Source organism: Notechis scutatus, chromosome Z (genome assembly GCF_049901735.1).
Source record: "Notechis scutatus isolate UNSWTSFEM ecotype Mainland chromosome Z, rNotScu1.2, whole genome shotgun sequence".
In the NCBI taxonomy this organism is placed as follows: Eukaryota; Metazoa; Chordata; class Lepidosauria; order Squamata; family Elapidae; genus Notechis; species Notechis scutatus.
Window position 1 is genome coordinate 21,305,369 of NC_142025.1, and position 27,896 is coordinate 21,333,264.

General features: G+C 38.8%; 2 protein-coding genes across 6 annotated transcripts; one reads left to right on the top strand and one right to left on the bottom strand.

Moving 5' to 3' along the window:
- Nucleotides 1–5,835: 5,835 nt before the first annotated feature.
- THNSL1 (threonine synthase like 1) lies at nt 5,836–16,162 on the bottom strand. 4 transcript variants are annotated; one of them, XM_087947826.1, is made up of 6 exons: nt 16,066–16,144; nt 13,846–13,888; nt 11,755–11,808; nt 11,522–11,616; nt 10,880–10,999; nt 5,836–10,038 (listed from the first exon to the last, which is right to left on the bottom strand). In XM_087947826.1, exon 6 carries the CDS (start codon nt 10,023–10,025, stop codon nt 7,815–7,817), a length of 2,211 nt encoding a protein of 736 aa, XP_087803952.1. In that variant the 5' UTR covers nt 10,026–10,038; nt 10,880–10,999; nt 11,522–11,616; nt 11,755–11,808; nt 13,846–13,888; nt 16,066–16,144; the 3' UTR covers nt 5,836–7,814. The 4 variants fall into 4 exon arrangements, with proteins under 4 accessions (XP_087803952.1, XP_087803951.1, XP_087803954.1 ...); XM_087947825.1 differs by having other exon boundaries at nt 10,880–11,616; nt 16,066–16,162; XM_087947828.1 differs by lacking the exon at nt 11,522–11,616.
- Nucleotides 16,163–16,218: 56 nt separating this feature from the next.
- On the top strand, nt 16,219–27,488 carry ENKUR (enkurin, TRPC channel interacting protein). Of its 2 annotated transcripts, none has more exons than XM_026672110.2 (6): nt 16,219–16,456; nt 17,561–17,653; nt 22,874–23,019; nt 23,793–24,019; nt 25,450–25,596; nt 27,133–27,488. In XM_026672110.2, exons 2-6 carry the CDS (start codon nt 17,571–17,573, stop codon nt 27,304–27,306), a joined length of 777 nt encoding a protein of 258 aa, XP_026527895.1. In that variant the 5' UTR covers nt 16,219–16,456; nt 17,561–17,570; the 3' UTR covers nt 27,307–27,488. The 2 variants fall into 2 exon arrangements, with proteins under 2 accessions (XP_026527895.1, XP_087804398.1); XM_087948272.1 differs by having other exon boundaries at nt 16,236–16,456; nt 22,892–23,019.
- Nucleotides 27,489–27,896: the final 408 nt, after the last annotated feature.

The window sequence follows — 27,896 nt, forward strand, 5'->3', positions numbered from 1 at the left end:
GAAGTGCTGTTCCAGTATCCAGCATGTGTGTGTGCGTGCACCCACGCTCCTGTTTCAGTACTTGGTGCCAAAAAAGTTAGCCACCACTGTTGTAGGTCATTTAGTCCAACTGCCCTGGCCAAGCAGGAGATCCTACACCATTTCTGACAAATGGCAGTCCAATCTGTTCTTGAAAGCCTCCAGTGATGAAGCTCCCACAACTCCCAAAGGCAAGATGTTCCACTGGTTGATTGTTCTCATTGTCAATAAGGAGAAATTTCTCCTTATTTCTAGGTTGAATCTCTCCTTTATCAGTTTCCATCCATTATTCCTTGTCTGGCCTTCAGGTGCCTTGGAAAATAGCTGCACCCCCTTCTCTCTGTGGCAGCCCCTCAAATATTGGTAGACTGCTATCCTGTCTCCCCTGGTTCTTCTCTTCACTAGACTAGCCATGCCCAGTTCCTGTAACCATTCTTCGTATGTTTTAGTCTCCAGTCCCCTAATCATCCTGGTTGCTTTTCTCTGTACTTTTCCTAGAGTCTCAACTAAAACTGGATGCAGTACTCTAGGTGTGGTCTTACTAAGGCTTTATAGAGTGGTATTAGTACCTCACTTGATCTTGATTGTATCTCTCTGTTAATGCAATTTAGGATTGTACTAGCTTTTTTGGCGGCAGCTACACATTGCTGGCTCATATTTAGCTGGTTGTCCACTAAAACTCCAAGATCCCTCTCACAGTTACTGCTATTGAACCTGGTTTCACCCAGTGTATATGTGTACTTTTGGTTTTTCTTGCCTAACTATAGGACTTTACTTTTCTCTACATTGAATTTTATTTTGTTAAATATGGCCCAGTGTTCTAGTCTGTCAAGATCCATCTGGATCTTGAGTCTATCTTCTTGTGTGTTAACTATTCTTGCCAGCTTAGTATCATCTGCAAATTTGGTAAGTTCCCTTTCTATTGCCTCATCTAAATTGTTTATGAAGATATTGAAGCATCCCACTGCTTACTTCCCTCCATATAGACATAGACCTATTAAGGACTACTCACTGAGTATGGTTTGTCAGCCAGTTATGAACCCATGGTGATGCTATCTATCCCACTTTTTTGTAGCTTTCCAAGAAGTAGGTTGTGGTCTACTTTGTAGAATACCTTGCTGAAGTCTAAGTATATTATGTCCACAGTATTTCACTGGTCTACTAATTTAGTCACTATGTTGAAGAATGAAATAAGATTGGTTTGGCATGATCTGTTTTTAATAAACCCATGCTGACTGCTAGTTATTACTTTACTTGTTTCTAGATGTTGGCAGAACTGATTTACTATCTTTTCCAGTATCTTCCCAGGTATTGAAGTTAGGCTGATTGATCTGTAGTTTCCTAGGTCTGTTTTTTTTCTCTCTCCTTTTTTGAACATGGGAACTACATCAGCTTTTTTTCAATCCTTTGTTAGTTCCCCAGTGCTCCATGATTTTTTAAAGATGTGGTACAGTGGTTCTGAGATGACCTCTGCCAGCTCCTTTAAAACTCTGGGATGTAATCCATCAGATCTTATATTTGTCAAGATCAGACAGGTATTCTCTTACTATTTTTTACTCTGTTATTCTGATTATTATGGTGAATGAAGAGCTATGAGTAGACTAGTTCTATCTAATTCTTCTATGGCAAGGAAAGAATTTGAGATTGCCCACAAGTGCTCCAGGCAGCTTTTCTTCATGAAGAAAAAGTAAGACATGTTGTCTGGCTGGTTTATCGCTCTGGAAGATGAGGGAAATTTATCTTTTCTCATCAGCAAGGAGTGGGAGGCCAAGGAGGCTATAGAATGATAGTCGTATAACTTGAAAAAAAGCCAAGCAAAATAGTTGGCACATACCCCTGTAAATTCAAAGATATGCTTCATCTTTCACATCAATTTCTCAAACAATTATAAATTTCCTCTATATAGTTTTGGGCAGAATTTTTTCATAGTTGTATGATTGTACAATTCATACCTAGGTGCTATGTAAGTAAATAATATCCCACTGCCTTATTGTTATTTCCTCATTCAATCCAACATGATGTCAATGTTGCCAACTGGAAAAGGGTGGGCTCCAAACATGTTATGACTGCTAATTCCCAGAATATTCTGCAATTAAGATCCCAGTGCAAATAATGAAGAAGATTGGAATAAACTCTGTACACTAAGGGGCATTGATTGTATAGTACTTTAACAGCATATGACATCTAAATCAATGCAGGTGCAACAGAGGCTGAAAATAGCAAAGGCAAGGCAGGGACCAGATTACCTGAGGGACCACCTCTTCACAACTGCTTTTACCTTTTCCATCAGGTCTAACAGGAAAGACATGTTGTGGATGAACCATCTGATGAACTCTTTTCTGCTCTGGCACCTGCCCTCTGGAACATCATCCCCCATGAGGTGAAGTTAGCCACACACCCTTATGCTCTTTCACAGAGCCCCCAAAACATGCTTTTTAAAATCAGGCCTGGGGATCCCTTGGCAGCAGCATGCTGGTTACACTACACATAACATCTTAATTAACCTTCTAGCAATCTTTTTAATTATTTATGTTTATCAAGAAACATATTTATGTTTAAGTTATATTAGTTAGCATAATTTACTTAATTATGCTAGCTAAGTAAATGTTTTAAATGTTTTTTGTAGACTATTTTAATAATTGTATTATTGTATGCTGCCCAGAGTAACTTGGCATGAGATGAGTGGCTATATAAATCTGATAAATAAATAATAAAGTGTGTTTCCTCCTCATACAATTGCGGGCAATTGATGAGATAACACCAGACATGCTAAACCCCACAAAAGGCCATTCCAGTCATAAAAGGGATGAAGAGTGTCATATATATCTCAGAGGCATGTATGGTTATATTCACATCTCCCTGAGGGGAAAAAACTGAAGGAAATGCAATTTTCTCCATTATTCCAATTTCTGCACTACCCTAGCAAGAAGACAGGTCAGTAGCTATTTTAATTTTAATTACACTAAGCAACTCAGAAGAGTCTAGTTAGGAGAGACACCTGTCTCATTCTGGAGGATAAGAATTCTCAGTTCATGTTGAAAATGTCTATGGAGATTTTTTGGAAAATGAAAAATTCTTTTAATGGTAATTAAATCCTTTAGGCAAGGATAGTTTCCTGCAGTTTTGCAAAACCAGGATTAATCTCTCCTCTAGGCATTCACATTTGCACTAAGTCTAAGTTGTAACTGGTTAAACAAACCACAGTAACTGGAATCACAGAACTGATTAGCCAAACTAAACAATCATTTTATGGCTTGGTGGTTGTGTGGATTATTTTATTAGATTTTTAACCCACCTTTATTACTTTGTATAAGTAACTCAAGGCGGTGTACATATTATTTCCTCCTCCCATTTTCTCCACAAGCAACCAATATTTATTGGAAAAAGAAATAATATAGGAAGTTCTTGAATCCATACTCTAACATTAAATTTAGCAAATTGTTAGGCGTGTCATACTGTGATTAAGAGCTAAATATAGCAAAAATCCTGTTATAAGCTCTTTTCCTCAACACACAGGGACTGACAATTTCCCCCCTAATAACTATGTTACTTAGCTATAGAGTAGATGTTTCCTTCCAAGTACTCATAACGTAGTACTTTTTGTTACATATATTGAAATCATGGAATTCTGTTATTTGTATGACCCCAACATTTAATACATGATTTTAAAGAAATAAAAATACCAAGTGCTTGTTATTGAGAACTTGTTACCTGCCACATTTGGTTAAATATAATTGATTTTATTATGCTAATTAAGTAAACATTTACTTAATTACCTAGATGAAATTCTGGTAATGCAGTGTTATGAGAAGATGTACCCAGTGAAGTTGAAGTACACAGAACTTAGAGCACAGGTGTCAAACTCTATTTCATTGAGGGCCGCATCAGGGTTGTGTTTGGCCTCAGGGGGCTGGGGTGGCTGTGGCCAGGGTTGGCATGGCCAGTCCAATGTCATAGAGGCGGGGTGCCTTTGGTGGCCCGAGCGCTCTGCCAGCGAAAACAGGCTCCAAAGCTCAATTTTTGACTGCAACAACCTCCTGCAACTGTCTGCCAGCAAAAACGGAACTCAGGAGGGCCACATGTGGAACTCTGTTTTCACTGTAGAGACACCGCAGGCCGGTCCTTCGCTGTTTCTAGGGCAGTCCTGTGGGCCAGATCTAAGCACCCCATGGGCTGGATCCGGCCCATGGGCCTTGAGTTTGATACCCCTGACTTAGAGGATTGTGGTAGTTGGCAACCTTTTACAAAACTATTTGCTTTGTAAATACACCTAATGCTGCAGGTAAACTTTCCCTAGGACTGCCCTTTTTGGTGAATGTTCCAAGTTGCAAGTGTGGAAAAAGTAAGTAGCTTTACCATCTGTCCTCACATTTATGACCATTGCCACATCCCCACAATCACATGATCACAATTTCACAGTGATTATAGTCCTCGCTGTCACAATATCATGAGATCACCAACCAGCTTCCAACGAACAGTCAGTGGAGAAGCTAGCAGTAAAGTTGCAAGTTATGTGATGTCCCACTTAACGATCCTTGGTGGCTTGCTTAATGGCCAAATGGAAAATGATATTATAAATTGCTCGCAGTCTTGTGTGGCATGGCTTAGCAACTGCATTGCTTAGCGACAGTTTCCAGTCTCAATTGTGGTCGCTAACAAAGAACTATTTATACTACACTATTTCTCTATATAAAGGTCAGCATATGATATGAAAATCCTTGTTTTGTTAACCAGGAAGAACTGCTGCCTGCTAATTCAAACAATGTCGAGCTAAGATCCTATGTTCTTAATATATTTATGTAATTTTGCAGATTTATGAGGTTAAGTCTGAAGAGTGGCAGTTGGGATCACACTTCTCACTGAATCACACTGTGGGAATCTTGCTGGGGGTGAGAAAACACTGTTAATTCACCTAAAAAGCTGTACATCACTCCATCAAACCTTTGAGCCATTCTGGAGACATCCAAAGCAATATGCCTCCCAATCTTCACCCCTCACTTATTTCTGAGAGAAAAAAACCAAAGCAATCACACAGCCACAAACTGATACCCTGTTTCTCCAACAATACAGCCTCCCCCAATAGGAAGTCCCAGCATGTTTTATAGGCATGAAATGAAATTAAGCCCCTCCCCCCAAATTAAGGCCTATATTAAAACATGCGAAATGGGGGGAATGGTGGGGGGGCTTGCCATTAGGAAGAACTTTTGTTGCACACCCGGATATGGTGCTGCCTGTGTTGACCCCGATACGAAGTGCCCCACCAACGCCGAGGTCAACATCCAAGCTGTCGCCGCCTGCCTGCCCGAAGATGCAAGGGGGGGGGGGGGAATTAAGTCACCCCCAAAAAGACGGCCTAGCCATTTTTTCATGGCTCAAAAAAAATAAAGACCCGGCCTTATTATATGAGAAACACTGTATTTTTGCAGTGGAGATGTAAATAGTGAACTCTTAGTATGCAGCAAATGAGAGATGCAGCTTCCATGATGCCCCACCCCATAATCACGTTTTGCACAGCAAAATATTTTGCACTATCTCTCTGGAAGTTAATACAGTCCTGCTGCATTCCATGCCCCCCCCCCCCCATTAAAACATCACACAGTCTGAATTCATCCATTAGATTTAGCTACAGAAGCCAAAAAATTAATTCAGCTAATCCAATTAAGACAATGAGCTTTTTGGTGTCAGCATGTCAAAAATTCAGAAAATGACTAATGTGACTCTGCCGGAGTATCACACCTGTCCACCCACCCCAGAACAAAAGAAGAACAATTATTTATATATTCAATTATTTAAAAAATAAATAAAGACAACTATATGTTGTTGTTGTTATTACACATTTGATATTATAATTATTATTATCAAATAATTACCATACAAAAATGAAATATGAGTAAAACTCAGACACATGTAAAATGAAAATGAAGAAACAGTTTCATTATTAAATCAGTTTCGTTATTAAAAACATTTAGAATAGTTCCAGTCATTTACCTATAGTGGCTCTCACATTTGTATTCAGAAGGATAGTGGATTATTAAGAGCTTAGAAAAAGGAAGCAAAGGGAACAAGTGCCCTGGCCCACATTTCTAAAGTTTTTTTTTTTTTAAATATTACTTCCCAAGTATTCAGTATGGTTTAAAATGTTACAGTACTCTGTCAGATGAATATTCTGCCCCATCCTTCAGAAAAAAAAAATGCTTATCAGAGACAGCTTTCAGTTGCATGAGGTCTTTGCTCTGGAAACTTAGGCGAATTCTCTTGTGTGGGCCTTGCAGCTCTGAAAAGAGCAGGAAAGCAAGTCCTATTCTCATGCGGTTTTAGAGGCTCCAGAAGCCCTGTGACTTCTAGAGCAGAGGTCTCCAACCTTGGCAACTTTAAGACTTGTGGACTGGCTGAGGAACTCTGGGAGTTGAAGTCCACAAGTTGCCAAGGTTAGAGACCTCTGCTCTAGAGAGTGCAGAGGACACATGAGAGCACACCAGATGTTCAGGTGGTCTCCGGAGTTCTGAAAATCATGCAAAAACTTCCTGCGATTATTAGAGGCTGCTGAGAATATGGTGTGCTTGTGCATGGTCTCTGGATTCCTTGGAAGTCATGCGATCTCTGGATCCTCTGAAAACCATGCAAGAATGAATACTTTTTTTCACACGAAGTTCCAGAAACCATGCAAGACATTGGTGGGATTCAAAAAAATTTACTACCTGTTCTGTGGGTGTGGCTTGGTGGGCATGGCTTGGTAGGCATGGCAGGGGAAGGATACTGTAAAATCCCCATTTCCTCCCCACCCCACTAACCTGCTTTCCAGCTCCGTTCTCCTGTGCAGGGCAACAAAAGAAGATCCAGCCGCTAAGCTAGGACTCGGGAGGCAGAGAATAGATGGCGGCAGGGCCAGTCAGAGGTGGTATTTGCCAGTTCTCCGAACTACTCTGCCACCGGTTCTCCAGAATTGGTCAGAACCTGCTGAATACCACCTCTGATGCAACAGCACAGCCCTTTGCACAATTTTGAGCATCTGGAGGCAACACAAGAACACACCACATTCTAATGTGGCCTCTGCAGGCTCAGAAAATTTGAACAAATACCAAGCTTTGCTGTCCTCTAGCAAAATTAAGCCTGTTTTTACATTAGCAGGAAACATTAATTCAACCACTGTCACTTGAAAAGATGTACTTTGTGTGAACTACACCATTATGACTTTTTCCAAAAGCTAAAGCTAAAACAAAGTATGGCTAAATGCAATCCAGAAACCCAGCAGTATTTCTTAACCTCATCGATTTTAAATTTCACGGACTTCAATTCCCAGTATTTCCCAGTTAGCATGTCGGCTAGGAATTCTGGGGATTGAAGTCCATTGATCTTAAACTTGTTAAAATTCAGAAACACTAGGCTACAGATGTAGAAGTACAATGGTGAAATATCCATGCTTGGACCTCCAGTTCTGAAAGATGAAATGGTAACCAGGAGAAAGCAGTTATGAATGTATCATCTTCTATTATTAGTCTCCTTCAATGCCCCTTCATCATTCGCAGATGTGTTCTACGTAGTAATCCTCTCAGCAGGCCCTGAACAATACTTTCCATTCGGATTTCTTTTTCTTCCAAACAATTTCTCCTTTGGGAATATGACATCATCTTTTTTCCAGTTACAGTATACTTGTTTTGTTTCTATTGTATTTGGCATTTGTCACTGTAAATATTCACTAAAGTTAACTGTATCTACTAAACATTTATTAAAACATACAGAGTAGTGAGAAAATAAAAAACAGGATACCTGGTCAGCACCACCAAGTTATCTTGCAGTTAGAAAACCTTTATGAAGTGATTTTGTATTAAGCCTTCCACATGCTCCATAAGGACATTGACGTTACCAGCACAAACCTCATACTTTGGTTTTTCATTCTTTCGCAGCATCTCTAATAGGCCCCCATGGACAGGAGGCAAAGGGTTATATGAGTTTAACAACTGGAGCTGGCTTAATGGAGTCTGTTTTATTTCCCCAATCTTCAGTGCCTGTAGAATAGCAGGTGCGAACTTAGAATAATGAGCAGTAGAAGAAATGACAACGGGGCAAGTTTTGTCTTGAAGTCGATCTGCAACCACTTTGGCAACCGCTGTGTGTGGATCCAGAATGTACCCTGTGGAATTGAACACAGAGTGTATGGCACCCAGGCAGTCTTCCTCAGAGCACCAATCAGCCACTAACTCCTGTTGAAGCTTCTGCAGGAGCTCTTCCGGCAAATGAAAGCGCTGCTGGTTTTCCAGACTGAGAAGTAACTGTGTCACTAGCTGTCCATCACCATTAGCAATCAGGTGTAAATAACGTTCAAGGTTGGAAGACTTCAAAATGTCTATTGCTGGTGACAGGCTTGGCATTAATTGCCTTCCTTGTAAATCATACAAGCCGGTTTTTAAAAATGAAGTCAAGGCATTGTTTTGATTGCAAGCACAGATACATTTCCGAATAGGGATCCCCATGTTCTTTGCATATATTGCAGCTAGTATGTTGCCAAAGTTACCTGTGGGAATGCAGACATCTATGGGGCTCCCAAACGAAATAACACCTTGTTCAATAAGGTTCAGATAAGCTGATGCATGATAAACCACCTGGGGAAGCAAGCGTGCCCAGTTGATAGAATTTGCAGCACTTAACGCCGTTCCATATTCCACTGTGAGAAAGCCAGTAAAATCTGAATTGGTAAACATTTGTTTGATGGCAGTCTGGCAAAAATCAAAATCAGCCTGGACCCCTATGGCTTTTGTGTTGGCTTCTTGGCAGCTGATCATGTGGAATTTCTGTATCTGGCTAACTCCACCATGAGGAAAGAATGTGATCACAGCAATTCTTTGTTTATCAGACTCTTTAAGTTGACCAAAAGCGTTAAGAACTGCACTTCCTGTGTCACCAGAAGTTGCTACCAAGATCAAATAATTGCAGCTTTGGGGAATGCAGTATGCAAACAGATGGGGCAGTAACTGTAAAGCCAAATCTTTAAATGAAGCTGTTGGTCCATGAAACAACTCCAAAAGAAACTGATTCCCTTGCAGATGTCTAACTGGGACGATTTTAGAACACATAAAATTTTGTCCATATGCCATCTGAATCATTTCCCATAATTTGGAAGCAGGAATATCATCAGGATGTATGCATCTTTCTAATATAATCTGAGCTCTTTCGGTGTAAGTTGCTCCTAATAAATGCTGCCATTCTCCAGTAGTGAATTTCGGAAGTCCCAACTCAGGAACAAAGAGACCACCATCTGGGGCCAGTCCTTCAATAAGAACATCACTGAAATATTTTACAAAGCTCCTTGATTTATCTTCCTTAATGGCACGGGTGGAAATGAAGCATTCCAGCTCAGAATTTTGATACCTCTTAACAGCATGAAGCACTTTGTCTGCTACATTCTCTGCTGCAATCCCATTTTCGCAGAGAACACGGACATCGTACCACTTTTTGTAAAATTGCTTCCTAAACTGAATAATGTCTCCTAACGATGTTTCTTGACCCTGTCCCACAATACGGTCTACCTTCATTAATTTCAAACGATCCATTATGCTTTCTGTGGGTACATCCAGATATACCACTATTCCATTTTTCTTCACGTGCTCCATGCTAGCAGCATTCATTGGGTTAGATCCAGAAAGGGACACTACACTTCCAGATGCTGAAAGGTTTAACAAGGCTTTTCCCTCTTCTTCTATAAACCGTTCATTCCCAATGCTCTTTAATTTTTCTGCCACAGTCATATTCCAGGTCGGTTCAAGAACATCATCATCTACATCTATGAAACTAGAGTCCAGCTTCTGACCTAGTATTTTTCCTACTGTTGTTTTTCCAGCACCTGGAGGCCCCATCAAGACAATGTTCTTATTTCCAACAAGAGAGTGCATGAAGGTCCATGCCTTCCAGGTCATGGTGAAGCTTCTTGAGAGAAACAACTTTAAATACAGATCAGAAACCATGCAGTGACATAGTAGCTTCGGGTGGCTATTCCAGCTTAGACGCAGCATCTTTTTCAAAATTCTAATTCCACCAAAAGGGAAAAAAATGCTTTAAAGGAAATAATAAATACATACTTGAGTTAATCATTTAAAATGATTGCTAGACATTTCTGACAGATCATTTCCTATCTTAGAAAAGCCTGATTTTGAATAAGATCACACATAGTTTGAAACATGATCAGTTCGAATTTCTCTGAATGACAAAGAGGTCAAACAGTTGACAGCTTTTTCTTTTGAAATCTGCCCAGAAAGGCAAATATTCATATGCTGCGTGCAACATTTCTACTTTGAAAAACAGCCACTTATGGCAGTCTTATATAAAAAGAACTTTGTAAACATTTAAATGTGTGGCATAGCTTAACTATTATATTGGCTAAAAAAAACCACCAGCAAAACAGAACAAAACTAGCAGTAACATTTTAAGTATTAGGATGAATGTTCAAAAGCAACACTGACATCAGCAGATAATGTTCTCAAAATCAATAAAAACTCCTCAGTGGCTTCTAAACCAGCTCTCCAAGCTGACATTTAGAAACTACATTATATACCATCACCTATATGGCACAGTAAACTATTGATCTTGAACATAGGGAAAGGTCACTTTAAAGCTAACTGTTATAGCTTGGTAAACCTATATAATGGGACCATCAATCACAATAAAATAAGGACTGTACAGAAACTTTTTTCTTTAAAACAAAACCCAAAAATTCAAATCACACTTCTGCAGAATGTTACACCTAACGTTTCAGTTATTTTAATGAAAGCAGAATGCTACAAAACCCCTTAATGTAATTTTTAGTTTTAAAATTAATCTGCAAGGCAAAGAATAATTTTGCTTAAATCAATGTGTCACCCCAACTTACCACTGGGTTTTTCTAGTAATCTTCTTTGTAGATAGATGGCAATCTCACACACCCTCAATTGGTATCTGTCAATTGCTTTCATGCAGAAACCAGTTACCTGTTGACTGCTTCACACTTCACCTAGATGAACCAGAATAAATGCCACATCAGCAAATGCTCTCCAGAGAGCATGAATTAACAAACATGGAGCAGGTCTTTCTAGCTCTGATAAATGTCTGTGTTGCCAAGAGTGTATTCGTTTGTTTACTCAGGGAAATCAACAACTGCATCAGCATGAATTGCAAAACAAACAGCACAGGCTATTAAGCAACATTCAGGAAGCTAAATAACCTCATATTACTTTCTTTGTTTTCAAAATTAAAGGAAATAAATTCAGAAATAACACATTGCTACCTTTTTAAAAACATGACTCTGCAATTCTGTGAATTTGCAAGGTATATATGGACATTGTTTCTAGAGAGGACATCATGTTAGCTTTCTGCAGCAAATACAATGAAAAGGTTGCAGATCTTAAAAAATGATAAAATTTATTTTTCCACTGGATTGTTCACATTTCCTTTCCCAAAGACAAGGTGAGAGAAATATCTGAAAGGGAAGATGCAATCTCCGTTTTTCATTCTTAGCCACCAGAGAAATATTTACAGCAGTGACTTTTTCACACTGGTATTAGTAATGGAGAGACAGAGGCATCTTGTGGCGAACCAGTGCTCTCCAACAGCAGTTGATCTGCACCAGTTCTGGAAGAAACAGAAAAACACCATCTCTTTAACTATAGGGGAAGTAATTTCATAAAAATAAATAGTAAAACAGTTGAAAATGCTACGCTTCTCTGCTACATAAACTAAAATAGGTTATGGATTCTCCAAGACCATTACCATTGGAATTTCCCACTGCACTGGGTAGGATTGTTTTTCGCACTGTAAAACTCACTGAAATAAAAAAAGAAAAGAAATAACTTTAGTTTGTTCATGAAAGTGTTTTGAAATTATTTACTGATTCAGAAATCATGGACAAATCATTAAATGTAAGTTAGATCAAGCCACCATGTAATTCAATGCCCATTCTGATGTTACAAAGGGTAGATCCATGCAAAATTAGATTCCTGCTAAAATCAATAGCACCTACATATATACCACTAAGACAAAGGTTTAACTTGTTATAGAAAATAGTTTCTGTCCCAAGCTTGTCCATTTCACTAGGCCATAATGTAGAAAGCTATGTTGATTTTAGTTTAGCATGACTCAATCACTATGATTATCAACGATGGTTTATGACTCAATATTTATGTCCCAACCAACCAGATTTTTTTATTTTGCTTCAGAATTACTGATATTCCAAGAAAACAGTACTCTTGTGTAAATGACAACAATGTATTGGAATAAAACTTCCTCACACTCTTCCTTTCATATTTCACACCAGCTAACAGCTGCAAAATTTAATTGTTCTGGTTTCATTCTTGGGAGATCAATAGTCTTATAGTAAAACCAGACGACAACAAAAAACGACCTATTAATTCAGAGGGAATTTGCGTGCAATTCAACAGCATTCCCCTCCATTTCCCTTTCTATTCTTCCCGGCCAGCAAAGCAGGAATGTTTGTTTTGTCACTGGACAACAAAGTTCAGGGATGATAGTCCTATGGCAAGATCAGATCAGATCGGGTTATAAGGTCTAATTGTCAAGAGTCAGGTGTTCAATCTCTCTGTTGACTCAGTAGACAGACCAATATTTTTATGTATGTGGGGTTTTTGGAAAAAAATTGTCTTCCAACACATCAATAGACCTAACTGAGGTAAAGAAAAGGAAGGCTGAGATCAGGTCTGCCTTCTTGCTTCATGCAGTGCCCTTCCTAATCTTCACCAATCAAATGAGATTTTTTTTTATTGACTTGGATGTATTAATCTTTGGAAGACTCAAAGATATGTAGGAAGCATTGTCTTCCAGGAGACATATTCATTTTCCAAAAAACAAACAAAAAGAACTTAACAAGCTAGATGTTTGGTCTCTCTTACAGCCCTAGTCAAAATGAATAGAAGTGTAGTACAAGACAGTGTGCCTGTAACAAACTTAGGCAAGCACAGTAGCAGGGAAAGTTACAATCCTTACAGTATCATTATTACCTTCATTACCAAAACATCGTAAATTGTTCACACTGCAGGGTTTTGTGTCAGGAGGGAAGGCACTATGTTCATTTGGAACAATTGAAGATGATTTAAGTTAACATCGCCATACAAATTGGCAATGAAATGAAAATGACATTGGGAGCATATATTGGTCAAGATGGTTACTGAAATGTCATTCCATAGTAATAGGACATGACGGTATAACATATTTTTTTCTTGGTTGCGCTCCAATTTGATGGCATATAATAAAATATAGAATTGTTGCTACTGTCTTCTTCTGGGATGAATTTTTTTTTAAATTTCTTGGGCTTTTCAATAGCCCAAGATTTTTTAGTGATCATCCATCCAAGTATTACAACACCTGACCATATTTATCTTTTAAAATTATAGTGTACAATTACTTTAGATTCACCAAGAACCATAGTGGAGCAGAGATTAGAATGTAGTATTGCAGGCTAATTCTGCTGACTGCCAGCAATTTGATTCTCACCGACTCAAAGTGTACTCAGCCTTCCATCTTTCCAAGGTTGATAAAATGAGGACCCAGATTGTTGGGGGCAATATGCTAACTCTGTAAACTGCTTAGAAAGGGCTGTAAAGCACTGTGAATTGATATATGTCTTAATGTTATTGCTTATTTATTTCTTAATGTCATTTCTACTGCTTAACTGATTTGTAATTTAGATTATCTAACAACATATGTGTGATAGCAATAAAAAATCTCAAATGAGCAACTTCATTGTATATACAAAACTAGATCGGAGTTTAACTAATATCATTAAAAAAAGAACAGCTATACGTAATTCTAAATCATAAACAGGTTTTTGTATAATTGAATACATACCTGAAGAAAATAGGAGATATTTTATTTCAAATGCCTTGATCAACTGAAATAGATAGTGAAGGAAATTCTTTACCTAGTTTAATCCTCAACGTTAAAACTACAAGCAGTATAAAATGTTAGTCTTTTATAAATGTTTTCATTTATGTACAACAGAAACTATGGGGTGGATTTGCCTTCTCTTGCAAGCAGGTCTTGGCAATTTTCCACTTGGTTAATATAACCATGGAAATTAGGAAAGGTCTAATTTCACCTCTATTTGGAATACAACCCTCTTAGTTGCAATTTGTTCTTGTTCAGCTCACAGTAGTAACATTTATAGTAACATATTGAATAAAACTAACATCATATATCCTTTATTAAAACTTGCCATTACCCCTTCTTAGTAGACAATAATACAGGATATCACTCCAAAGCTTTTCCAAATTGCAAAGTAACGAAGTCTCAATAAAGGACATGGCAACATAAAGATTAATGGGGGTGGAAATACTAAACATAGTTCTGATGCATATTATTCTAGAATAATTCATTCAAAGATAAATTATTTTAATTTCTAGAATTAGGATTCAATCTCTACAATAGAATGATTTTTTTCCACAAAAGTGGAAAATCTAGAGTGCTAGATTCTTCAAGGAGATGAGAAAACTGTGGCCTTAAGAATACTTCTGGTTATAATTCCCATCATCTTTGACTATTAGCATATTTGCTGGAGTTACTTGATTTTAGGAGCATCTGATGGGCTATGACATTTCTTTTTCTTTTTAAGTTTTGTTTTATTAATATAGTATATAAAAATTCCATTTCAGTCAAACAGTGTATTGTCTGGGTACAACTGTTTTTAGGCAATCATAATCAGTGTTTACAATATCATTCATCATAATAAGATTAATACTGTAGTAATAATATTTTGTCTATTTTAACAAATTCCCATTTTAACGTTTATCCTTTTTATGTCCCTTTCTTTCTAACTTCTGTTTTTATTATCTAGCCATCAATAAAACTAAGCAGCAACTTAGTAGTCAAGGAATAGACAGTGCATGGTGGCCACAAATCCAGATATAATCTCACTGAGAAAGATGCTAAAAATGTATGGTTTTAATAAAGAATTGACAAAACTGTACCAGATACTAACTGGAACAGATGAAAAACTGATAAAGAAAATATATTTTATTTATTTTGTATTAAACTTGAAAGTGAGCAGGTAGAGGAGGCAATGACTGGGCTAAAATTTTTGGATATGCAATAGAATTAGACAAATGGCGGAAACTGTGGGATAGAAATGTTAAATTGACTATGTCAACTGCATAGAAATAAAATTTGTATAAAATATTTTACAGATGGCATTTTGCGCCAAGATTGGCAAAAATGTATAAGGATAGATTTGCTAAATGTTGGAAATATAATAAACATCTGGTTCATATTACCATATGCGGTGTCCACAAGCTAAAAAATATTGGAAAATACATACCTAGTTGAAAAAAATGATAAAACAGCATATAGACATGAAACCATAAATATTCTTATTGAGTATTCTACTAGAAAAATATGAGACTACACTTGATTTAACATGTATTAACTGCAGAATTGTATATGCTCAACAAAAGAAGTCTGATGAGAATGTAATTAAGGAAATATTAGAATGTGCAGAAATTGATAGACTAATGTTTACTATTAAGGACAAAAAAGAAGCTAAATATTTTTTGACATGGGATTCATTTTATCGAGGGCTATCAAATTTCTTATGACCCTCCTGAACCAAACAACTCTTCGGCTGTTTTAACTTGCTAAGGAACCTCCCAGGCTGGTATTTTTCAGATTCAGGCCAATCCAATTTTATACAGTGGATAAGAAATCAAATAAAATCAAATAAAATCAAATAAATCAAATAAAAAATGACTTCGTCCATGTATGTTTCCATACATGAAACTCGCAAACCTCCATTTACTGTTGAACTACAATTCCCAGCATCCCTCCCTATTCTCTATACAGGCTGAAGCTGTTGGGAAATGAGTTTTTGTATCTTCTAAAGGGCTGCCAAGCGCTTCTCCCTGCATGATTCCCACTCAGTCAAATGGTTATGAATTCTATTCATGAAAAAGGAAAGATATGCATGTCTCCCAAATTCAGAAGGAAAAGCTAAGCAAGAATATTTTCCAATGCAGATTTTTTTTTCTATGAACTCTCCCCTCCCCTTCAAGCACCAGCTCCAGTCGAGATACATACTATTACGCATGCGCACGCTTCCACTCCAACCTCCTCCGAAGATCTACCGAACTACTTCCTATCTATTATTGTAGGCGTTCTTCCCGCTAACGCTCTTATCGCGCTTGCGCACCGTTCCATCGAGCTCTGTGCTCCGCCCCATTCGGCCACCCATTGTTCGTTATGATTCCGGAAATGATGTCATAAAGCCGGTCCCCTCTTCTACACAAATGTGTTACCAAGCAGTTGTTTCTAGGGGCAACCAAACAGTGGGTTTGTTGCTACTCATGTAAAACTCATTCTCTGAATGAGGAAGAATTCGAATACGTTCGGAGAAAAGCCCTAGAAGAGACGGGAAGGGTGGGCGGAGAGGGAGAAAAAAATAGATTGGAGAAAAATATTTTTGGAACAGGTAAGCAGGTAGTTTGAAGTAGTGAAGAGAACTGTACTAGTTTTTGGAATTAATTTATTACATGCGTGCTTCATCTTCCCTTCAGGTGGTGTAGTGAGATTTCTACTTTGCCTCTCCCGCTTCCTCTTTTCTGCCCTAACAATCTTGTAAAGATAGGAGAGAGGATGGCTGGGTTCATATAACATGCTAAGCCATAAAATGGTTCTCTTGTTTTGGATTGTATCTTATGAATCTAATCGTTGTTGTTTGTTAAACCATGCTAAAGTGTTGTGTGAATCCAGCCAGTTGTGGTGAAACAGAAACTGCTTTGGTTTAGAGAACCACATCTTAACATGGTATGTGAATGCTGGCAATGATTTTTCTGAGATCCCCTGTGAATTTCATAGTCCTGACTTCGGTTAGACTCCTGCCCTAGTTCAGTGATATAATTTGAATGCTATATTGCTTCTTCACCTTGATTTGAATATGTAAAGCATTCCTCTAGTGACTCAGATGACAGTATATTGGGATCTCTGAGTAGCTTTCCTTGGAGCAGAGAGGGGTCTTGAGGTACTTTGAACTAGAAACCATTGGGCTGTGCCTCTCCTCCTCCTGCTTATTCAGGTGATCACTATTCATGAATATAAGCTGAAAGTTCTGCAACAGATGTATAGAAAAATGAAGTTTGATACCTGGCAAGATAATATGGTTAGTCATATTTATCCCAGAGGTTTTATCTTGGGTGTGCCATGTAAATCTCACTTAGGCTTCTCAACCAGCATCAAGAGTATGGTTTTTAATAAGTCAGAAAGCTACCACATCTACTTAAACTATATGGGAGAGCCATTGGTTGGCAAAAATTATGTAGACATTTGTATACAAATTATAAGTAATATATTAAGCTTTAGGTGATTTAAAGTGATTGTGATTTTCTGCTGGCTAGAAAAAAAAGCGGATGATAGTGAAGGGCAGAAAATGAAGAATATGAAAGAGAAACTCTGAAGGAAAGCCAGAATGTTTGCGTATGCATGGGGAGAGTAGGATAAAGAATGACATGAGTATGAGAGAAAATATGACAGGTAATTTTTTTTTAATAGCTAAGCAATTTAAATAATTTATTTGTAGGCCTGTTACGATGACAGCTATGGTCATGGAGGAGAGCATTTATAATCTTCTACCTCAGATTGTGGAGAAGTCTCGGATAACAGAGAAGCCTAGGTATGGGAACAAGAATCTTTCCCCTGGCTGATGTTCTGACATGGTTTTGCATTTAACAATAACTGGTATGCTTTTTTTTTTTTTGAGACATATGTTAAGTATTACATTTTCTATAGGAAGAAACTGAATATAGGATCTCCCACCACTTAATAGGTTAGTACTGCTAATTTACCAATACCTGCATGTCTCTTTTATCTACAAAAATAGGAAGACTGTTTGCACCTGCTCCTTTTAAATCAGTTTTATATATTTATTGGGGAAAAATAGAGGAAGAGTGCTTGCCTGTACATGTCAAATAAATTCTTTTTGAATCTGGGAATAAACACTCCAAAAGATGTCTGAATGAACACTATAATATTATACTATATATTAAGTTTATACAATATGCAAATTTCAACATTTTTTAAACTTTTATTTCTCTATTTCATAGAGATCTGAAATTTTGATAATATGGATTTGATACAATATTTCTTTTGCAATGTTATTCTGAAGTAATGAACAACTCCAGCAGAATGCAACTTTCATAAAAAGCTGTGCTACTTTATTTCCTCTTGGTGTCTTCAGGAATAAATTCCAGGAGTCAACCTGTCTGTCAGGTCTCTTATACTAAATAGTTCTGTCAGCAGCTTGAGCAAGTGTTGCTCCAGATACGGAGAATTTATGTCAATGTGTCATTCAATTTTATTTTCCACAAGATGCCGCTATGCTGCTAATGATGAAACTGGTTGATCTTCTCTTATGAGATGAATCTCGGAGGCAGATCAAGTTTCTTTACCCTGGCAGTGCTAATTCCGGAGACAGATGCACATTTGGGATCAATAGAAGAGATAGCAAAAATTCTGTTATGAGTGCAAAAAAAGCTTTCAATATGCCATCAAGGGGATATAGGCAATGAGAGGAATTATAAATAGTCAGTGTTAGGGTAACATGAGTGGCAATTGCCTCTTACTCGTACAGCCATTTACTGGCTATCAGCTTGGGTTGGGTAAATGGCAAGGGAATTATAATCCGGCATTGTGGTTGCCATAAAAAGAGAACATGAACTAGCGGTGTCATTCATATCTCAACAATTGTCTTTCTTGTTTATCTGTATCCCACCTTTAGTATATTTACAAATAACTCAGGGTGGCAAATAATCCAACACACCTTCCTAATCCAATATTCAACAACCCTGTGAGGTAAGGTTGAAAGAGAGTGACTGGTCCAAAGTTACTTCATTGGCTTTCATGGCTAAGGCAGGACTTGAACTCACAATCTCCCATTTTCTAGCCTGGTGTCTTGATCACTAGACCAGACTGGCGCTCTCTATATAAAGAGCCAATTGGCCAGTGAAGGAAAAGCACTTTTTTTCCATGCACACATCTCTTCTGGAAAAAAATATATCTGACCCAAGGAAAAAATTAGTGGGTTTCGATGCCACTTGCCAGTACTGGAAAATCTGAGTAGGATCCACACCTACCCAGCATCTGCCTAGACTCTATGTTTAAATGGGGCAGAGTATCTTCTCCTGAATGTGATGCTCCTCAGCAGATACTGGATCATATAGTGACTAGCTGCCATTTGAGATCTTATACAGCAGTCCTTCTCCAACTAACAAATACTGTGCTTAATTGGATAAGTGGACTAGATATTAATATATTAAATACCGTATTTGCCGGCGTATAAGACGACTGGGCGTATAAGACGACCCCCCAACATTTCCACTCAAAATATAGAGTTTGTTATATACTCGCCGTATAAGACTACCCCCTCTTCCGCACACCTTCCACTTTTGCACTTTTTTTTTTTGGAGGCACTTTTGTGCACCGTGGAAAACGAATCCTGTGAAGCCGAAAGGAGCAGCCAGCCTTCAGGCCGATGTAGGCGGGCCTCCTTCTCCCAGCTCCCAAGGAAACGAGGCGCTCAGCGGCCTCCGCTCGCACCGCCCGGCCTCCGCTCGCACCGCCCGGCCTCAGCTGCAACAAACCAGAGAAGGCATCCCCCTCATTGGGCTCCAGCTCTTTTTTTTTTTTAACATGCAAGGCTTGGGAAAAGAGTTTCCTGGTAGAGTGGTTTATTATTTCTGAGTTGCCCAATAATATCTTGTCTTATTTTTTGAAGCATCATCCATATTTTAGTCCCCATCAGAGAAAGGTAAATAGTCCTAATTTCAGAACTGGATAAACCCAGGGAAAGCATACCACCAATGGGAAGAAAATATGGGTGAGAAAGGACATAAAGAAGAGGTGAAACGGGCTATTTTGCAACCCATATAAACTTTGCTGCTCTCTTTCTTCCTTGGGTCTCTCCCCATAGAGGGAAAAGTATAATCAACTAACTGCATGTTCCTCAGAGTAAAGGACTTTTCCTTTACTTGGGCATCAAAAGCACTGACAGCGTTGTAAAACCAAGGATGGAAAGAAGCCATTTCTTTTGCTCAGATGTGGTAGTAAATGGATGGAAGCAATTCCTAGCAAAGTACCATCCTCAAGCACTGGAAACAAGCAGGAAAGGATGCCTACATCACTGGGTTCAAGCAATTGCCTTTAAAACTCCCCCAAGAAATCCAGGGTTTCTGAGAATAAATTTCTCCAGGGAGATTCCTGTTTCAAGAACTTTTCCTCTTCTTTTATTTTGTTTATCCCCACCGCTTCTCTGAGAAGTCAAGGCACCAAACTGACTTCCTCATCCTTTAAGGGAAGCTGCTACACAGGCACCTAACTCTTAACAACCTTCCATAGATTGGAGGGGACTGAAGGGACTTTCATAATTAAGGTGAAAGGCTGAAACTGGTAGAGTGAAAACAACGCCGACTTTCCAACAGAGCAGAGCTGACCCAAAACACATTGCCGGCGAAAGTGACTTTAATGGTTTCATAACGCAGCCCCGCTGCAATAGATGCGCTCATTCTGCCAGAGGGGGTTCTGGGCTTCTTCCCTGAGGATTCCTACATTGGTGGCACCTCTGATGGCACCTCTGAAAGAGGTTCCCAGCTGAGGGAAACAGCGAGGGTTGATTGCGAGGCCTTCTCCTCAGGTCAGGAGCACTAGTGGGTGGTCCCGCTCACGGGCTGCCGCATGCTTCGGGACCCTCGGCGGGCACTCACCGCTCTGCCCCCTGTGCGCGCATGCGACGAGGCGGCAGGCAGCCCAGCCCCATCAGCCGGAACCAGCCGGCATTACATAATCTTGCCGCGATCCTGATCCGGTCCCTGAGCCAGACGAAGCCACCGGCAAACGGACAAGGGGTGGGGGAACTGGGGCGCCGGTTTGATTAGGAACACACACACGCACAACCTGCCTACCAGCGCGGGGAACACGCGGACGCACCTGAGGGAAATGCAGAGGAGTTGCTGGAGGCAGCCGCTGCCGAGCAGAGGCCCCAAATTTTCCAACTAAATACGCCGGGGGACGGGGACGGGGGAGGGGGTAAGCAGGGACCGTCGCGAACCAGCGGCCTCAGCGGCAGCAGGACACCGCAACCCGCAAGGGTCGGGAGGGTGGGGGGAAGGTGACCGGCTATCCCAGGCTTACGGCCGCACCACCGTCATTCCGGGTGGTGCCGCGGGCAGCCGCAGTGCTTCCCAATTACCATTTGCCGGCGTATAAGACGACCCGGCGTATAAGACGACCCCCCCACTTGGAGGCATGTTTTTCAGGGCAAAAAAGTCGTCTTATACGCCGGCAAATACGGTACTTCATGTATTTTAAAATGTAACCTATAGTGTGTGTGTGTTCCTTAAATCTTACAAATCTTACAAAATTGATTACATATCTCCATCATATGCCTACCATAGTATTATGTATTCCTTCTGTTTAATCTTATTATTGATGTTCATGGGCTCTATACCTCTGAGCTGCGGCCCAGTAGTGGACTCTGAGCTGTTTGCAACTAGGTCATGGAAATGATGGGCAAACGTGTGTGCATGCACATGCATCCCCACTTGAGTGAGCAGCAGGCAAACGCATGTGTGCTCCATTTGCATGAGCGGCAGGTACGTGTATACACGCTGCTCTTGCAAATGGAGTTGCGCTTGAGCACATGCTTGCCATCATTCGTGCGGAACCATCCCCTCTCCCCACCCCCCACCCCCGGTTCGCAAAGTTATAAAGGTTGGGGAACTCTGCTCTATGCCATACACTAAATAAGTAAATAAATGTCTCCAGTGAGTGATGTTCTCTGGGCAATTTATAACAGAGAATATAGAGCAAGGGTGTCAAACTCAACTTAGAACTGGCCCGTGAGGCCATCCTGGAAAGACCGGCCCATGGTGGCTCTGCCAGTGAAAACAGAGCTCAGGAGGCACAGCCCTCCCAGACTTTGTTTTCAGTCATGTTGGCATCTTGCAGCCAAATGGAGCTTGGCAGCCCATTTTCGCTGGCAGAGCACTTGGGCCACCACAAGTGCCCCTGACATGAGTGATATCAAGCCATGTCCACCCTGGCCACACCCACCCCAACCCTCGAGGTCGAACACAACCTTGATGCGTCTCTCAATGAAATCTAGTTTGACATCTCTGATATAGAGGCTGGTTATATGTAGCATAATGTAATTTGCTTGGCTTGGGCTTACATCAAGCTACTGGAGCTTCTTTCCACAGGCAACATGACTGTTATAATTAACCCAACTATTGTTTGTAAACCAGATTTTATGGCTTTGCAAGTTATAACTATTAATTCTGTCAGCTGTAGTAGTTTAAATATATGGGTTCAACTTTCGTCCCAAAAGAGTAGTATTTCTGTTTTAGGAATTGTGATGCTGGAACTTGTTAAATAAAGGGATAGGCAATAATCCCTATAGTGTTGATATGACTTTGGAATCCTGAGGTTAGTTTAGGTTACTGAGGTTATTGAGATTAAACTACATTTTTATTAAAGGGGATTTATTAAAAACCAGTTAACTATCTTTTCCCTTCTTGAAGCTGAATAAGAGTATTGCAAGCTCGGAGAGAAATTAATTATAAATAAAATTTGATGTTAATTCAACAAATCATGGCATCAGAGTTTAAAAAGCATTGCCCATTTTTCTTATTTTTTTCCTCTGCCATTTAATATATGTGAATTATAAAATGCATAATCATTGTTTTAAACAAAAATAAATTCAGAACCATATTGTTCATCGGAATCATTTTGAACTTTTAAAGGTGCAATATTCAGCAATACAATTATCTATGGAATAATGGAATCTTATCTTCTGCTGACTTTAACTTTTTTGTCGATTTTGTCTCTCTCTTTATTAAAGTTTTGTATCAGCATTTAGACCATATGTGAAACGTGCAATACAGCAAAGTAAATCACAATGGAAAACAATTGGACCCCCAAAAGTCCAAGTGCCCTCTCCAAAAAACTTCCTTCAGAAACATTCAAAAGAACCAAAGTTACCAACAAGTATGTTTTTGACATAAGAATATTTGAAGGCATTTTACCATTTTTATTTTGTATTTTATTATTTAATATGTAGGACTGGTATGTTCCTTTTCTTATGATTTTTGAAGGGAAAATCTGTAAGCTAATGAAATGATTACAGAAGCATAGTAAGTGTTCCAGACACCTGCTATATTTGCATTCCAGTTCATTGTGAAGCACAGTTTGGACAACAAAACAAAGTGGTACACAACTCTATTAATCAGCCAGTCTTCTTCACAAAGGGAGAAGGGGGGAAAGAAACAATCTCCTCTAAATGCTTTTCAAGAGAAATTCCAAAAACCTGGTCTTATAATATAATTTAGAAGAGAAAAATCATTCTAGAGGTACAGTATTGTACCACATTTTTCGGTAAAATTTAAAATGTTGGGATGAATTCTGAAGATTGCCATTTTTAAGAAAAATATGGCTGCCACGATGGGTGTGACTGGTTACAAAACACCCAAAAAAGGAAATGAGTGTTTCCTTGTCTTTCTAAGCAAGTAGACTCCTTTCTGAAGAAATATGTTATATTGTACATGGCTGCAAAATAAGGAGCAGCAGGAAAAAATAGCATTGTAGATTAAATAAACACTGATTGGTGCGTATGTGCCATTTATTGATAAATTCAAATTTATAAGTTTCATTTTAAGTGGTTTTTATTTTGTAAAAAAAAATAAAAATTGAAAATTTTTAAAAAATTTAATGTTGGAAAATATCTAAATATAATTTTGTGGATTGTTATTTTTCTGGAAAAGAAAAAAAAGATCAACGCAGTAAAAAAGCACTGGAACTAAGTGTGCCCAAAAGAACAGATCATCCAATAATGGGAGTTCAGTGTACAAGGAATTTCATAAACACAAATACAAGTAATGCTATCATGGCAGTGCCCAAGAAACCATTACCAGTTTATGTAGACAGAAGGCAAGGAGACAGATTTCTTCTGGAAACTTCAGGTCTTGTTCCAAAATATCTCAAGAAAAAGGTAGGTTTGTACAGAGTTGGGGAAAAAATGGAGCTGAAAAATATAGGTAGTCCTCATCTTACAACAATAGGTGTAGTGACCGTTTGAAGTTACAACAGCACTGAAAAAAGAAACTTACAACTGGGCCACACACTTAGGATTATCACATCATTCCAAATTGGGTGGGATTCAATTTTTTTAACAACCGGTTCTGTAGGCATGGCTAGGTGGATGTGACAGGATGGGCATGGCTTCTTTTTTTTGCAGCACCCCCCACACCTGGGGGTTTTGCCACCTGGGCCTCAGGGAAGCCTCCTTGGGGGGGTGTTTTTGCTCCCAAGAGGCTTCCCTGGGACCCAGGAAGGCAAAAAATGGAGCACAGGGGGGCACACAGCACCCCCACCCCCACACTCCATTTTTGGGCCTCCTGGGCCTCAGGGAAGCCTCCTGGGGGAGGGCATTTTTGCTCCCAGAAAGGCAAAAAACAGAGCGCAGGGGGGGCATGTAGCATTCCCCATGCTCCGTTTTTGGGCCTCAGAGAAGCCTCCTGGGCGAAGCAGTAAGACAGCGAGGGGGATCCCAGCATAGCTGATCATCAGAACAGCTGATCATCGGGAGGGGAGAAAAAACCTTAAGGAGTGACTGGGCAAGGGAGAATGTCAGGCACTGACTGGGTGGAGTAGAGAGGGGAGGGGCCAGTCAGGGGCATGATTTTACGATTCTCCGAACTGCAGAATCGTAACAATCGGTTCTATAGAATGGGTCCAAACCGGTAGAATTCCACCCCTGCTCAAAATACAGGCACTTGGCAACTGGCATCTATTTATAACAATTGCCAGCATTCCCAAGATCATGTGATTACCATTTGCAGCCTTTCAGATGACTTCTGAAAGCAAGATTAGTGGAGGAAGTAAAATTCATTTAATGACTGTGTAATCAATCGCAGTGATGCCGTTCGCTTGGCAATTGTGACAATAAAGATTGTAAAATTGGGCATGACTTAATACCTGCCTTAGTTAACAATAAAAATTCTAGCCCCTCTTGTGGTAAATCAAGGGCTACCTATATAGTTGGTATGTTTGTATACCCAGAAACAGATTTTGACTGTGAAATGTTTATTCTGAAACCCATTGAAATCAGTTAAGTTTACTTCTCATTAAGCATGCAGAGGATTGCATTGTGCAATTCCCAGGAACCATTGAACTTATTTTGATTTCTATTATCATCAATTAATTAATTCAATATGAATAGTGTAGTTAACTGATTTGTTTTTAGGGAATGCCAACTCTACTATTATGACTATATAGGCTGATCTCACCTTGAAAATTTAAGTTTGATATTCACATGTTCACTGAAATGGATTGAACTGCATTCTTAGTCCAAAATGGAAGAGTTGTATTACATACGGAAACTATGCTTTTTAACAGTTACAAAATGTATTTTTCTTATAGGATTACGGAGTGATTCCAAAATATGTAATAAAGCGAAATGAAGATACAAAAAAGGCTCAGGAAGAATATGATGCCTATGTCAGGGAGACTCTCAGACAAAAAGCCATGAAACGGCTCACAGAGCAAGAGAGAGAAACTCTTTTAGAGGTAATGACTTGAGAAATACTGCAACTGAGATGGGCACAGTTTCGCTAGATGGAGCTCTAAAATTGTTCTATGTTGTTATGTTCTGACAAATGCCAAGTAGGTAGGAGTGTTACCATGTTGATTTGAAAAATGAATCGTTTGCCTTTAAACTTTTCATTGTATGCGTATTTTGTAGGAGATATATATGTATGTATGTATGTATGTATGTATGTATGTATGTATGTATGTATGCATACATATACACACAAATTTTGTGTGTGTGTATATATAGGTGTTCTCAGCATTCTTTAGAAAGAATGCTGAGAGCAACAAAGATTATTAGACCAGATACACACACACACACACACACACACACACACACACACACATGCCACATTTTGTGTTTGTGTGTATCTCTCATCTAATAATCTTTGTTGCTCTTCTCAGCATTCTTTCTAAAGTCTCAATATCTTTTCAATATTGTGGTTACCAAAACTGGACACAAAATTCCAAGTATGGTCTTATGAAGGCATTATAAAGTAGTTCTAACACTTCATTTGATCTTGATTCTGTTCCTTTGTTAATGCAGTGTAGTGCAGTCTAGGACTGCATTGGCTTTTGGGGCAGATGCATCACATCACTGGCTTATATTTAAGTGATTGCCAACTAGGACTCCAAGATCCTTCTCACAGTTGCTACTATTGATCCAGGTATCTATACCTGTGTCTTTGGTTTTTCTTGCCTAAATGTAAAACTTTTCTCACCATTACATTTTTATTTTGTTAATTAGGAGGAGTGTTCAAGTTTATTGAGATCCTTCTGTATCTTGAGCCTGTCTTTTAAAGTGTTGGCTATTACTACCAGCTTGGTGTTGTACGCAAATTTGATGGACTCCCCTTTTATCCTCTAGTCATTCTCATCCATTCTCTCTCTCTTTGTCTCTCTTTTAGAGATCTATCAAATTTTGCTAAACACATTTTAAAAATGTTTGATTGCAAACATAGTACTTCTGGGCTATGTTTCTGTGCTACTTATTAAAGTAGACTTTATTTAGGATTCTGTGAAAGCCTGGAAAAATGTACAACTTGATTAAGAATTTTTTAAATTTTTATTAATGCGATGTTTCTGAACCTTGGCAATTTTAAGCTATGTGGACTTCAACTCCTGAATTCTTCAGACAGGAATAATTTTCCCATGCTAGCTAGGGAATTGTGGGAGTTGAAGTCCACATAGCTTAAAGCTGCCAAGATTCAGAAACACTACATTAGTGCAACTCTTATTACCAACATCTCTTTTTTCAGGCCACATGGAAACCTGAAAAAAGGTGCTGTTTTTAGCATTTAACAGAAATGTTGAATAATACAATCTTTCCTGAGAATATAGGATTACAGCCTTTGTGCGTTTTTAGATACTTTACTGCAATGATTCTCAAACTGGCCCATTTTAAGGTTGCCTCCTAGAATTTTGGGGATCAAAGTCCACATATCTTAAAGGGGCCCAGTGTGAGAAGCACTCCTTTACTGCATTCTAATTCTTCTTTTCTTTTTTTCCATGTAGGGTCTCAAAACGAACTGGGAGGAGGTGCATCAGGCATTCCAAAACCTTTCAGTAGAAATAGATACATTACCCAAGAAGCTTTACAGAGAAAAGCTGGAAATAGACATGAAACAGTTGGAACATGATATTCAGACAATTGAGAAACACAAAGTTATTTACATAGCAAACAAATGAGGGTGTCTTTTGAGGATCATTTTTCTGTGAGATAGTTTACTTTCAGTGGAGATATAAATTGCATATATAAGTAGAAAACTATTTGAGGTTTTAAAATCTTTGTTAAAATTTATCATATTTTACATTTTGTTTCCTTTTAGGTGATTATTTATTTTTTCAATAAAGGCATATTTTTCTCCAGAGTATTTGGTTGCATGCTATTTTTAAAAAGTCTCTCAAGGTTTCCAGGGTCTTTATTATATAATTCAAAGAGGATGAAAAATAATAGCAGATAGGAATGATTTACCAGACAGTTAATAGTGATAAATATTCATTAAAGCGCCAAGTTATTCAGTGAATTGTTTAGTTTTCAAATAATTTTATTTAGCTTGGTATGCAGACTACTAAAATCATTTTTGTGTTTGCTTTTACTGTAAACTACCCAAATGAAAAAAACCAAGTAAAATTAATAATTAAAATTACAGGTAGTCCTCGACTTATAACCATTAGTTTGGCAAGTTACAACGGCACTGAAAAAGGTGATTTGTAGTCAGTTCTTGTACTTACTAGTATGGCAGCAACCCATGGCCACTTGATCAAAATTTGGGCAC

Coding starts and splice junctions, on each gene's coding strand:
- THNSL1 (XM_087947825.1), bottom strand. CDS start 10,025: ATGCTGCGTCTAAGCTGGAATAGCCACCCGAAGCTACTATGTCACTGC.
- ENKUR (XM_026672110.2), top strand. CDS start 17,571: ATGACAGCTATGGTCATGGAGGAGAGCATTTATAATCTTCTACCTCAG. Junction 23,020..23,792: donor AGAACCAAAGTTACCAACAA/GTATGTTTTTGA, acceptor TTTCTGGAAAAG/AAAAAAAAGATCAACGCAGT. Junction 24,020..25,449: donor CAAAATATCTCAAGAAAAAG/GTAGGTTTGTAC, acceptor TTTTTCTTATAG/GATTACGGAGTGATTCCAAA.